The sequence below is a fragment of the Giraffa tippelskirchi genome, chromosome 4 (assembly GCF_054371585.1).
Source record: "Giraffa tippelskirchi isolate mGirTip1 chromosome 4, T2T-mGirTip1v1.2.pri, whole genome shotgun sequence".
In the NCBI taxonomy this organism is placed as follows: domain Eukaryota; kingdom Metazoa; phylum Chordata; class Mammalia; order Artiodactyla; family Giraffidae; genus Giraffa; species Giraffa tippelskirchi.
In genome coordinates, this window is record NC_137278.1 from 58,792,972 (window position 1) to 58,807,300 (window position 14,329).

General features: G+C 55.7%; 1 protein-coding gene and 1 long non-coding RNA gene across 5 annotated transcripts in view; one reads left to right on the forward strand and one right to left on the reverse strand.

Moving 5' to 3' along the window:
* The window catches only part of SH3RF3 (SH3 domain containing ring finger 3), a 157,584-nt gene extending 147,492 nt beyond the window's left edge, over positions 1–10,092 (forward strand). For 3 of the 4 annotated variants that reach the window (XM_081593024.1, XM_081593028.1, XM_081593026.1), the window contains 2 exons: positions 2,415–2,743; positions 8,791–10,092. In XM_081593024.1, the coding sequence (XP_081449150.1) occupies positions 2,415–2,743; positions 8,791–8,959 (498 nt within the window). In that variant the 3' untranslated portion in view covers positions 8,960–10,092. The remainder of the gene's footprint in view (positions 1–2,414; positions 2,744–8,790) is intronic. The other variant, XM_081593027.1, reaches the window with a different exon arrangement.
* On the reverse strand, positions 10,054–14,224 carry LOC145546370 (uncharacterized). Its single transcript, XR_014082799.1, has 2 exons — positions 14,047–14,224; positions 10,054–12,089 (listed from the first exon to the last, which is right to left on the reverse strand). It is a non-coding gene; the product is annotated as an uncharacterized LOC145546370 (long non-coding RNA).
* Between the last annotated feature and the right edge of the window lie 105 nt (positions 14,225–14,329).

The window sequence follows — 14,329 nt, forward strand, 5'->3', positions numbered from 1 at the left end:
AGGTGCTTCTTTGCTAGTAGGCTATGACTTTATCTCAGGTTGTGTGTGTGTGTGTGTCTGTGTGTAGGTGTGTGTGAGTGCATACATGTTTGTCTTTCTAATGTCCCCCTGGGCTCTTCTCTGATGTGCTGACCCAGGTGTGGACCTTGACAGCCTGGCTCCGCCTGTTCCTTTGCCTGCTGTGCCTGGCATGGCTTCTGTGCCCACTGAGCCCCTACTCCTACGGTGGCCCTTCCCACCCAGTTGGCAGGTGCAGGTGGTGGGGGCCCGATGCAGGGCTGGCAGTCCTGCTGGTAGGCCTGGCAACTTGCTCTCCTGGGAAGGCTGTGGCTTCGCCAAGCAACCTCCAAGAGGCCTTGCCCACTTGCCCTGGGCCTGTCCTGTGTCTCCTTTGCCTTGGTTTTATATAGAGCAGCAGCCAGAGCTCTGAGCTGGGTGAGACCTAGTGATGGGCACAGTCAGACCTCACCAGGGATCGAGAGCCCCTCCCCCTGGTCGCTGGCAGGTCTCATGCAGGCCCCTCCCCACCGGGCATGCACGTCCTGGCTAACTCACCCAGCAGGACTCTCTGGCTATGATGCCACCAACAACCCAGCTCATGCCTGGAGCCCCTGTCCCTGCCCTGGTGCTCACGTGGTCCAACTGCCCCACCAGGGTTTGCTGGTGAGTGTCCAGAATTCAGTCCCTGTACTCTGAGAGCCTGGCTGGCCCAGCAGGGCAGCAGGAATGGCAGTCAGCCCTGAGCCCCATGGGGTGCAGGCCGAGCCAGTGATGCCCCTCCCTCTGTTGTGGATGGCACCACCGGGCCACTGGCAGCCCTGGGGACCCATCACGTGGATCTTAATTTTATTCACTTATGTGTGTTTGCACACACATGCACACAGATACACATATGCACATACACACGTATGCACATATACATGCATACACATTTACACGTGCAAATGTACAGATACATACACACGTGCACACATACATACATACACATACTGATACAGTCACACATAAGCACACACATTCACACATAGGCACAGACATTCACGCAGAGGCTCGCACATTCACACAGGCACACATATATAGTTAGATTACTTTTAGAGTTTTCATCTCCAGATCCCACTTGACCACTTCATAGCCGGTGGGTTTTTGCCCAAGACCCTGCAGTGTTTGGGGGTCTGTTGCCAGCCTGGCTCCCTTTCCAGAGCCCCCAGGTGAGCGCCAGGGACCCTCTGTGTACCTGAGCCGGTGCCCGCCCCCTGCTGGTCTCAGGAGGCTGTCATCCTGGAAATCCCTTCCTCTGCCTGGTGGCCTCAGGAACCCGGCTACCTGGAGGGTGGCAACACCTCCAAGCCAGCTGCATGGCGCCCCCTGGTGGCTAACTGACCAAAGCTCTCCTGAATGTGTCCCACACTCATCTCTTGGTGGATGCTAATCAAGGCTGCCCTGTGCCACGTTGCCCCCATGCCTGCTCTCCTCCAGGCTGAGGCTTGCCCATGCCAGCTGTGGTGTGCATTCAGGACATCAGCTCCAATCCTTTCCATCAGTACCAATGCTGGGAGTAGAGAAAAACTTCAGATTTGTTCATACTAAAGTGTTGTTGACTTACCTCGAGGCACACATCCCTGCTGAGTGCGCTTTATGGCGATTTCAGCACCACTGACTCCCCAACAGCTGGGGTGGAAAGAGCAGTCCCCATCGGGCCACTGTGGGGTCCAACCAGCCCCATGACCCAATTGGACGCTGGGGTGGCCATCGCCAACCAGGGGCTCCACGTCAGACTGAGTGCCACCTGTTTCACACCACACCCCCTGCCAGCTAGCTAGTCCTCATCCAACATCAGAACATTCAGTTCCAGGAGAGCCGCCAAACTCTGGACACCAAGACCAGCACAGTGCCATGGAAGCACCTCCACATGTACACATCTCCTCCTGCACACACGCTCACTCATACATGCACACACATATGTGACACACATGGAACTCGGCTCCCCGTGTGGTACAGCCACAAACAGTGCTGTCAGGGCCTCCAGCTGAAGGTGTGTGGGATACTCGGTACTAATGTGGAATAACCACCCCCTCCCGCTGCAGGAGACCCATGGTGCCCTCAGCTGGTGATGTTTCCAGGCTGGGATGTGGTCCTGAGATGGGGGGTCCTGAGATCAGGGTTCCTGAGAGGGGGGTCCTGAGAGCGGGAGTCTGGAGGGGGGTCCTGAGGAGGGGGTTTCGGGTTGGCACCTCCAGGTCTAGGTCTGTGCTGGTGTCTTCCATATCTCAGGAAAGGAAGGAAGCGAGATGGGAAAGCTTTCCATCTTCACCGTCCTCCTCTAGGCAGCTTTACTTGACCAGGACCAGAGTCTCCTGACAGGGCCACACCCCTCACTGGAAGCACTTACCCAACTTCATTTTGTGTGTCTCTAGAAAGACAGGAAGAGTGGGCTGCTGAAGCTGCTGGCCGGTGCATCCACCAGGAGGAAGTCGCGCTCCCCGCCATCCACCTCTCCCACCCATGACCCCCAGGCAGTGGACGCCTCGCTCCAGGGCGCGGTGGGGCCCGAAGTGTCCTTGCTGTCCATCCACGGCAGGGCTGGGTCCTGTCCCATTGAAGGCGAGATGCAGGGTGCCCTGGGGATGGAGCCACTGCACAGGAAGGCGGGCTCCTTGGATCTGAGCTTTCCGTCACCCACCCGGCCGGCCGCATTCTCCACAATCGCTGTCCGCCCTGAGCCCAAGCCACTTCCCAGAGAGAGGTAACAGGGGGAACTGTGTGCTTCTAGGCCTGGGTACAGTGGTCTCTGAGGTCTGGAGCCACTTTGGGGAAAGGGACGATGGGATTCCTGGGAAGTGAACCTGCCTGGTGTCCCTCACTGTCCCAGAGACTTGGATAAAACAGGAGCAGGTCTCACATTCTGAGTCTATCTGCGACCCAAGTTTGGATTTACAAAGAAAATCTGGTGGAACTGAGGTGTTCAGAGCCCAGAGAGATGAGCTGCGCCCCCAGCTCCGCGGAAACCTGGAGTGATCCCACCCCAGGCAACTCTTCTGGGAGCCCAGCCCCCTCACCCCAGATTGGCTCAGGGTTAAACCATATGACATGGCCAGTATTCATCTATTTTTCACCAAAGCCAGCGATTTCATAGAGTTCAGCCCAGAGTTTCTGGATCAGGGAACTGAGTTCACCAAGGCGTCAGGTGGAAGGGCCAGAGGTCAGCGTCCTCTTGGTGAGCAGGCCCATTTGAGTCATTGGTCCTTAGAGAGCTTCAGACAGGCCGGGGGCCTGCAGGGAGGAAGTACTTTGCTTTCTGAGCGCCTCCTCCTCCGAGAGCTGTGTAAATGTTAAAAGGAGGGGCGTCTCCTGAGAACATAGTCCTGGTGTCTGTCAGAATCCTTCCCCTACTCGGCCACACTGACCAATGCCAGCTCTTCCGTGTGGCCTGAGACACACCTCACACACCATGTACGCCATAGACACCATGTACTTCAGACACAATACAGACACCACACACACCATGTACACCAGACACAATGCAGACGCCACACACACACCATGTACATCAGACACAATACAGACACCACACACACCATGTACATCAGACACAATACAGATACCACAGACACACCATGTACATCAGACACAATACAGACCCCACACACACACATGTACACCATAGACACCATGTATATCAGACACGATACAGGCACCAGACACACATACCACGTACACCAGACACAATATAGATGCCACACACACACCATGTACATCAGACACAATGCAGACACCACACACACACCATGTACATCAGACACAATACAGACACCACACACTCCATGTACACCAGACACAATACAGACACCATACACATCATGTACACCAGACACACCATGTACATCAGACACGATACGGACACCACACACACACCATGTACACCATAGACACCGTGTATATCAGACACGATACAGACACCATACACATCATGTACACCAGACACACCATGTACATCAGACACGATACAGACACCACACACACACCATGTACACCATGTACACCATAGACACCGTGTATATCAGACACGATACAGACACCATACACATCATGTACACCAGACACACCATGTACACCAGACACAATACAGACGCCACACACACACCATGTACACCAGACACAATACAGACGCCACACACACACCATGTACACCAGACACAATACAGATGCCACACACACACCATGTACACCATAGACACCATGTACACCAGACACACCATGTACACCAGACACCACACACACACCATGTACACCATGTACACCATAGACACCGTGTATATCAGACACGATACAGACACCATACACATCATGTACACCATAGACACCATGTACACCAGACACAATACAGACGCCACACACACACACACACGCCACACTCAACCTCACACAACACACACCTGCCCTTCTTCCTCCACTTCCCTCCACCTTGAGGCCGCTCTCCCACATCAGATCCTTCCTTCTTACACGAGACCAGCCCAGCTGCCTATGATCTCTGCGGGGGTTTGGCCCTTCTCCAAGGTCCACAGCTGGGCTCCTGGAGCATCCGCAGTCAGGGTGACAGGCCCTGCAGGTGCTGAAGGTGCCCTCAAGTCTCCTCCGAGTTCTTTTCTTCTCAGCTCTCTCAACCTCCAGACTCCACGCGGGGCTTAAAAGACCCTCCTATAAAAAATCTCGGGAGTCTCTGAGTAACTAGAAAATTCAGAGAAGTCCTCCCATTCGCTGACAGTCCCGGCTAATCTGGGTATTATCCCTGGGGCCCTGGACGCCCTCCTGCCCAGCACCCTGCGCAGCTCGTTAGTGACCAGCACTGCCTAGCACGGCCCTCCCCCTGCACAGCCCTGCACAGCCCTCAGGACACCATGTCCTGGCCCCCAACAGGCTGGAGCCAAGGACGTGATGACAGCAATGTCACCTTCAGGCTGGGGCAGCTCGCCTGGCCTCAGGCCACACTCTCAACATGTGGATGAGGGGTGCTGCCGCTGGCCTGTCTGGTGCCGCCTGTGTGCATGCCATTTCTCCCTGACGGTGATCTCAGAGGAAGGACCTTTAGGTTGAGGGTGCTGTCGAGGGAGACTGCCCAGGTGTGTGTGGGGGAACCATGGGGAGCACCCCCCAGGCCGGCCAGGCTCTCAGGAGGAGGCCTTGGGAGCCAGGGTACTGCCCTTCCAGGAACCTAGCCTTGGGTGGTCTGCAGCACCCCAGCCTCTGGGCAGTGCACAGGGAGTTGCACTTCTGGACATTGCTTGGGGATCAGGAAAGCTCTTGTCCGCCTGTCCTGCTGGGATCAGTTGAACTCCAGCCTACACTCCCTCTCCGTCCTCCCCCTGTGCACCACCGTCCGCCGCTTAACAGCCATGTCACCCAAATGAGTGCCTTTGCTGTTTGAATCCCAGTCCCCACACACAACATGAAGATGGTGGTGCCTGGGGGTTATTATATTTGCAAAGCAGCTGAATTAGTACCCAGGAAAGGACGAACAAATTTGTTGTTCAGTTGCTAAGTCATCTCTGACTCTTTGCAACCCCATGGACTGCAGCACGCCAGGCTCCTCTGTCCTTCTCTATCTCCAGTGTTTGCTCAAACTCACGTCCATTGAGTCACTGATGTCTTCCAACTGTCTCATCCTCTGTTGCCCTCTTCTCCTCCCAGTGAACACCAAGGGCAAGGACAACCATAACAACACAAAAGATGACGTGTGTGACAGTGTTGTGTGACATCACATACATGACAGTGAGTGAGATCATGGCGGGGGTGGTGGTCTCCCCCCGTCGACTGACAGTCCTTCAGGTTCACATGCATAGATGGTATGTCCTCACCTCCCACTGGCCTGTCAGCTGTCGAGCTCTGTTGGGATTTACAAGCTTCTTGCTTTGATCTCTTGTGGGTCATGATAGGTAGAATAATGACTCCCAAAGACATCTCTGCCCTGATCCCCACACCAAGGATAGGATGGCAAATGGACCAAGCAGCTGACCCTAAAGTGGAGAGGTTGTCCAGACCCAGGCGGCCCGTGTGACCACAGGAGTCCTCACAGACAGACAAGGAGCTCAGCTTGCTGTGCTGGCTTTGAGTCGGAGGAAGAACAGGAATGCTCCTTGGGAACGCTGGCAGCTTCTAGGGGCAGGAAAAGGGGAGGGGACACAGTCTCCCTGAGACCCTCAACTGTGTCCCCGTGAGGTTGTGACGAACGTCAGGCTTTCAGAACTGCCAGATGTGTACATTGTTACGTGCTGTCTGTGGGAATCTGTCAGACGCTGCAGGGACCCCAGGCCCATGTAGACCTTCAGTGTGGTGTCCACCATGTATTCTTATCATTTCCAAGGTCTGGTAGGACACCGCTGTGATGACCACAGTCCCTACCTGGGACCCCTCGTCCTCACCAGGGCTCCTCGTGTGACACAGAGGATGCCCTCCACCCTGGATGCCAGGCAATGGCGCCTGCAGCAGTCGAGTGTTTCCGGAGCCCAGTCTGCAGACTTGGTGTGTGTGTCTGATGCAAGACACAAGGACTGTGCCATGAGCTGCTGCCCTGCCTGTTCTCTTGGCCCTTCAGATCCACACTTCAGCGACTTGGAAGGATCGGGACGGAATCCTGAAAGCTCGTCGCATAGACAGTTGGTCCACGTCATCCATCCGGGCTCTTTAAATACAGGATTGCTCAGAAGCACCAAATTAATTTTTAATTACATTTTTCAAGTTGCTTGTTTCACATCTGGCAGTTGAGGCAAAAGCTAAAACTTGTGAGAAATGATCTCACCGTGTTCTTTCCTTGAGGGGTTGGAAGGGAGTGGCAGGTGTCTGCAGAGCAGAAGGCGGTGGTGGCTGGAAGCCGTGGGGGAGGCGCCAGGCCTGGTGGTCACGCAGCCTGGGTGCTAGGGGTGGGAGACACCATCTGCGTGGTGTCGGCTGACCTCACAGGCACTGCTGTGTCCCAGCAGCCACCCGTCCTCCTCCAGGGAGTGGCTGGCAGGCAGCTGCTTGCAGATATGCCAGGTTGGGAGGAGCTGTCACCCCTTCCTCACCCTGAAAGGGACCAAGGTGGAAACTGGCCCCAGCCTGCACACTGCAGGAACCTGGGGAACTAGGCCGGCCTGTTCTCTCAGCACCAGGGCCTGCTCACTAGCCCAGCCAGCCCAGAGACCCCCTTTCTCTCTGCCCCTGCTTCCACTGCCTGGAGCAGGCTGGGACCTAGGTTTTCTCTGCCTGAGTGTCTTCCCCAAGCCCCGCACAAACCCCAGCCAGACAGGCTGGCCCCCAGGCTGTGTGCAGGTGGTTGAAGGAGAATGAAGTAGGCCTTAATGTTTTCATTTGGCACCCTGGTCCTTAGACATCTGCGGGCAGATCCTGAGGAACCTTGTTCCCTGGTCCACTCCCCCTAGAATCTCATCCAGTGGGCCCAGGGTGCCCAGTCTGTGGGCCTCACTTCTAGAAGAGCTGACCTGGAACCTCTTGCTTTATTACATCCTGATTCCTCCAGGTCCAGGAAATACCAGGTCAGAGGCTCTGTGGACAAAACCCCTTGAGGACTCTGGGGACCCCCAGCTGCCAGACTCCTTGAGGGGCCCTTGTTGTGGCTGTGGCTGACGGGGAGGCAGGGCCCAGGGCACGGTCAGGAATCTCTCCCCTTCCTCAGCCAGGAAGGGAGGAGGGGGTGGGCAGCCCTCCTCAGAGAGAGGGGAGGGAGAGCCCAGAGCTTCGAGAGCATGGGGGCAGGGGGTGACTGGAGAGAAGGGGTGTCACAGTCTGCACCTCTGGCCCAGGGAGGACACCTAGGGGGTTATGGGACTTGCAGGGCTGGGAGAACAGAGGGTGGCCTGTCTGAGAATGGCTCTCTCCAGCCCAGCCCTCGGCCACTCCTTCTCTGCTGCTGCCCACAGCAGGGGTGTGGGCCAGACTGAGCCCAGGAGCAGGAGGTCCCTGTCCGGGTCACCTGTGGGCCAGACCAGTGGGCAGAGCTGAGCTGGGAGGTGGAGCCGTGGGGCTGAGGTAGGTCTGGAGGGAGTGGGGACAGATGGAAACATAGGTCCTCTTCCCAGCATGCTTCTCGTCTGAGCCATGTGGTTCCAGCTCAGGAAGGTGGTGTGGATGGTGGGCTGGGGGTGGGGGTGGGGTGGGGAGAGATGAGGAGCATGGTGAGGCGCAGCGCTTGGCAGGTCCATCGGGGGGACTTCGCTGACCCCCCATGCCCAGCCCGTGGTGTCTGTGGTTTGCAGCCAGTGAGAACAGGTGCTCTGCTGGCCACCAGATCACCCAGAGTGGGGTGTACATGGACCCCTCAGCCCCCTGCCCGGTCATCACCCCCAGAAGGGCAGTGGGCACAGGGCCAGTGCGATACCAGTGGGATGCCTGTGTGGCCCCCAGCTGGAGGGGTGTGGACCAGCAACTCTGCTGGGCTGGATGGCAGGGAGGCCGGGTCACAGCCATCTGCCCTCATCCTAGGGGTGCTTTAGAAGGCTGGTCCTCAGAGGCACCTCCTTGAGGCTTTCTGGGCAGGTGGGGAGTGCAGACCCACCCTGTGCCCCTTGGCCAGGCGTGGCTATCTCAGATCTGGGGAGCCCTCGGCGGGGAGGAGGGCCACCTGCTGAGGCCTGTGGATCTGTTCCTGATCAGAGCCCAGGCAACTCAGCAGGCAGAGGCTCCCACAGTGGAGATCCAGGTGGATTTTATGACATGTTGGTCTAAAAACAGGGGCGGGAGGCCCTGGAACCCTGGAGACGGTGGGCTGCTCGCTCACCCCAGTGTCTGTTTCCCCAGGTACCGCGTGGTGGTCTCATACCCACCCCAGAGTGAGGCGGAGATCGAGCTGAAGGAGGGGGACGTGGTCTTCGTGCACAAGAAGCGTGAGGACGGCTGGTACAAGGGGACCCTGCAGAGGAACGGCCGCACTGGCCTCTTCCCCGGCAGCTTCGTGGAGAGCTTCTGAGGCCATGCCTGCCCCCTAGGGACAGAGGTGCAGGGACCCCAGGGGAGCAGCCGCCAGAGGCCCCAGTCCTTCCAGGCAGGCGGCAGGACCCACACACTGTGTGGTGGTTTGCTCCAGGACCCTTCTTGCCCTCTACTCATGGGGCTGACAGGGAGCATGGGCCCAGCACGTTTGGAGAGCGTTCTCAAGGCGGCTCCGGGCTTCACTTGGGTCTGGATTGCTCCTCACCCCATCTATACCTCAGGCACCACCACCGGGACCCTCAGCATGGTGCCCTGGCCCAGGTCATTATTGCCCAGGTCCCTGAGGCAGCGCTCGGCTCCCGCAGGCGAGGTGTACGCGGTGCTTCTCGCCTTGCTACCACTGTCCTGCTCTCGTGCTTCTTTCTTACACCTTTTTACTGCAAAGCTGTTAGACTTTATAAATCTCTAACAGGTCGTACACTGCCTATTTTTCATACATCTGGTGCTGCCTTTTTGTAAAACTAGTCAGGACTTGGTTGAAAAGATCTCTGGGGAGACAGCAAATGGGCAGAACTCCTGCAGGCACCTTGTGAGCCTGGGGAGCCTGGTGTTCACAGCCTCGGTCCTCCTAGGGCTAGAGGGGCCTCGGCGTTGGCGGGAGTTTGGAAAAGCCCGTCTCTTTAGCCCTTCCAGTGCCCTTGCCGCATCTGGAGATGTTCTGACAGGGCTGGCAGTGAAGGAACAGGAGAGGGGACCGGGGGGACCCCAGGCCAAGAGGCCCTCCTGTCACTGTAGAGAGGAGACCACACCTAAGGCTTCCACTGTCGAAACGTGCGGTGGTCACCACAGTTCAGATTTGCTACCTTGTGGAGGTTTCACCAAGTTTCCTTTAAATAGATAACTACTCTGTTCTCAGTGCAAACCTTGGTCTCAAGACCAGAGACACAGGGCTAACCAGGGCCACCAAAGGGCCACAGGAGCAGAGTCAGGGGTGGCAGCCATGCAGTGAATGTGGGCTCTGGCTGGGAAATGCTTGGCACTTTGCACAGTCACACACACGCACCCGTTGTTTCTGTTAGACACAGATGTGTGTGATTTTGGAGAAACGAACTGATGACAAACCACGATGCCTGTGATTCCGAGTCTTTAAATAAAACTGAACGTGGAGAAGTCTGGTTTCTGGATGGGGGAGCAGTCAGGTGGGGCCGGGCTGGGTGGGAGCTAAGCTGGCAGAAGACCCCCACATCCCCTCCACTGCCTGTGGGCACACAGCCCTGCCACCGCCAAGAGCCTCGGAATAGGGAACCTGGGGTCTGTGTGGTAGGCTGGTAGGGCGCTGAGGGGATGGGGGCGCCAGACAGCCACATCTGGCATAGGGAGGAGTCCACTGCTGGGCCGGCAGAGCTGAGCCTGGGTGGGCGTGGGCGTCTCTAGGTGCCCTGCAGGGTCTTGCCTGCCTGGAAGGGCAGAAAGGCTTTCTATAGGTGACACCCCTCCCTTGCTTGTGGGAAGCCTTCATGCCAGGAATCATGCAGGTCCTGTGGGCTAGAGGCGCCTGGAATCGGCCTCCAGACAAGCACACTCACGGCCCCGCATCAGGCATCTGGGCCAAGGAGACCTGTCCTGGAACACTGGGTGCGGGGTGCCTGACACCCACCAGCAGGAGGGGAGTCAGGAGGCTGCCGATCTCCAAAAGGGGGCTTGTCACCAGTAGCAAGTGGAGGGCTGCCCGTGGCCCAGGAGCTGCTCTCCTGGCCTGGACTACTGCCCAGAACCTCTGACTTTCACATCACTGGAGTTGGAAGGGAGCTTAGCCCCGAGAAATATTTCTCTCTTCTATAGGAATGGAGTGAACTTGGGGGTGGGGAGGCGAGGAAAGGGCTGCACTGCCATGATGAAGCCTCCACTCACGTCTCCAGGAAACCGGGCCAAAGACACTTGGCCAGATGGGCAATGGAGTTCAGTTCAGTTTAGTCGCTCAGTTGTGTCCAACTCTTTGCAACCCCATGGAATGCAGCACACCAGGCTTCCCTGTCCTTCACCAACTCCTGGAGCTTGCTCAAACTCATGTCCATCAAGTTGGTGATGCCATCCAACCATCTCATCCTCTGTCATCCCCTTCTCCTCCTGCCTTTAATCTTTCCCAGCATCAGGGTCTTTTCCAATGTGTCAGTTCTTCCCATAAGGTGGCCAAAGTATTGGAGTTTCAGCTTCAGCATCAGTCCTTCCAGTGAATATTCAGGACTGATTTCCTTGAGGACTGACTGGTTTGATCTCCTTGCAGTCCAAGGGACTCTCAAGACTCTCGAGTCTTCTCCAACACCACAGTTCAAAAGTATCAATCCTTCGGCCCTCAGCTTTCTTTATAGACCAACTCTCACATCCATACGTGACCACTGGAAAAACCATAGCTTTGACTAGACGGACCTTTGTTGACAAAGTGATGTCTCTGCTTTTTAATATGCTGTCTAGGTTGGTCATAGCTCTTCTTCCAAGGAGCAAGCGTCTTTTAATTTCATGGCTGCAATCACCATCTGCAGTGATTTTGGAGCCTCAAAAAATAAAGTCTGTCACTGTTTCCATTGTTTTCCCATCTATTTGCCACGAAGTGATGGAATCAGATGACATAATCTTAGTTTTCTGAATGTTGAGTTTTAAGCCAGCTTTTTCATTCTCCTCTTTCACTTTCATCAAGAGGCTCTTTACTTTCTGCCATAAAGGTGGTATCATCTGCGAACCTGAGGTTATTGATATTTCTCCTGGCAATCTTGATTCCAGTTTGTGCTTCATCCAGTCCCGCATTTTGCATGATGTACTCTGCATATAAGTTAAATAAGCAGAGAGACAACATACAGCCTTGACATATTCCTTTCCCAATTTGGAACCAGTTTGTTGTTTCATGTCCAGTTCTAACTGTTGCTTCCTGACCTGCATACAGATTTCTCAGGAGGCAGGCAAGGTGGTCTGGTATTCCCATCTCTTGAAGAATTTTCCACAGTTTGTTGGGATCTACACCATCAAAGGCTTTGGCGTAGTCAGTAAAGCAGAAGTAGATGTTTTTCTGGAACTCTGTTGCTTTTTTGATGATCCAGTGGATGTTGGCAATTTGATCTCTGGTTCCTCTGCCTTTTCTAAATCCAGCTTGAACATCTGTAAGTTCACGGTTCCTGTAATGTTGAAGCCTGGCTTGTGACATTGTACAGGTGACAGGGATCAAGACCATCCCCAAGAAAAAGAAATGCAAAAAGGCAAAATGGTTGTCTGAAGAGGACTTACAAATAGCTGGGAAAAGAAGAGAAGCTAAAGGCAAAGGAGAAAAGGAAAGATATACCCATTTGAATGCAGAGTTCCAAAGAATAGCAAAGAGAGATAAGAAAGCTTTCCTCAGTGATCAGTGCAAAGAAATAGAGGAAAACAATAGAATGGGAAAAACTAGAGATCTCTTCAAGAAAACTAGAGATATAAAGGGAACATTTCATGCAAAGATGGGCTCAATAAAGGACAGAAACGGTATGGACCTAACAGAAGCAGAAGATATTAAGAAGAGGTGGCAAGAATACACAAAAGAACTATACAAAAAAGATATTCATGACCCATGATGGTGTGATCACTCACACAGAGCCAGACATCCTGGAATGCGAAGTCAAATGGGCCTTAGAAAGCATCACTATGAACAAAGCTAGTGGAGGTGATGGAATTCCAGTTGAGCTATTTCAAATCCTAAAAGATGCTGCTGCTAAAGTGCTACACTGAATATACCAGCTAATTTGGAAAACTCAGCAGTGGCCACAGGACTGGAAAAGGTCAGTTTTCATTTCAATCCCAAAGAAAGGGCAATAGAGATCAGAAGTTAAATGAAGTGCCCAGATCTCATGGCTCAGTGGACCCCCAAGACCAACTCCCAAGGCTGGGCGATGAGCCCAGACCTCCATGGAAAGAGTGTGTTGGGCATGAGGGTGAAGGGCAGGCAGTGCCTTCGGGATCTGCAGGCCACCTAGTGGGGTCCTGACAGCAGGGAGGAACACAGGGACCAATGACCACCGCCCCACTCCAAGAGCCACATCAAAGTCCTGGCGGGTTTCCCTTTGCTGGTTTCACCCGTGTGGGGAAGGGCAGAGGTAACAGGAGAAAAGGAAAGCAGAAAGAAAATGCAGAGCTAATGGGCTCTGCCTCCTGCCCCGGTGCTTGTCTGGGGCTCAACCTGGGGGTGGGAACGAGGTTCCTTCCCAGGGTCCCCAACCCCTGGGTGAAACAGGAGAAGGGAGGGCAGCAGCGAGGGGCAGTGAGCGGATGGAGAGCCACGGCCCCCAGTGTCCCAATCCCTCTCAGGTTACAAATGACAGAGAGGGGCTGAGGTTGCTAGCCAGCCGACAGGAGTTGGGAGCCACTCTTGGCCACCTGGTGGGCCCAGAGTGATCACAGGGTCCTTGCCAGGACTTCAGGGAGGCTGGAGAGGCGCTGCGTGGTAAGGACTCGGTGCCCAGGGCTGGCTCTGAAGCTGGACAAGCCACAGTCTCTTCTGGCCCAGGTCGGGTCCTGAGTGACCCGGGGAACCCGCCAGGCCTCGGCCTCAGTTTCAGGAGAGCTGGAGTGGGCCTGTTTGAACCGGGATGGGAGGAGGCCCAGTCGGGCAAAAGGAGAGGGGTCTCCTATCAAGAAGTATCCAAAAGGGTCCCGGTAAGAGCAGAAGGAATTGCGGAGGAAGAGGCTCCAGGTAACCGGGAGGCCCCCAAGGAGGTGAGCACTGGGGTGGGGGTGGGGGGGTGGTTCAGCTGGGACTGGGCTGGCCAGCCCCGCCAGGAGTGGGGCGCACGCGGCAGTGGTGGAGACTGAACACGGATCAAGGGAAGAAAGCATAGGAAAGCGACGAGCGGGGACTAGGGGCGGGGGCGGGAGCGGAACGACGGGCTCTGCCTCCTGTCCCAGGGCTCAACCTGGGGTGGGGGCGAGGTTCCTTCCCAGGGACTCCAGGCCCTGGGTGAAGCCGCAGCCCAGCTGGGAGACAGCCCTGCCCGCTCTGTAGTTCGCAGAATGACTCTCTCCCGTGCCAGGCCCCTCAGGCCCTCGGCTTTTGGGCACCTAAACCGCCCTTTTCTCTAAATAAGAAAATTAAGCAGCTCTTGCCCTGATGGTTCCCTAAAAGAAACACAACGGTCCCTTTAAGAGAAGACGTGCAGCCGCACTCGGAATCAGAAGAACGGGGTCCAGGCGATACGGGGATTGCAGGCGGACGCTACTTGGTCGCAGGGACGCAGGTGTGGCCCGGGAAGGGGACTCGGCCCACCCGTGTCCCAGGCGCACTGGACACACGTGCACAGTACGTTCACGCACGAGACCCACGCACGGGGCCCACGCACGGCGCGTCGACGTTCGGGACACACGTCCATTGTACGTTCACGCACGGGAT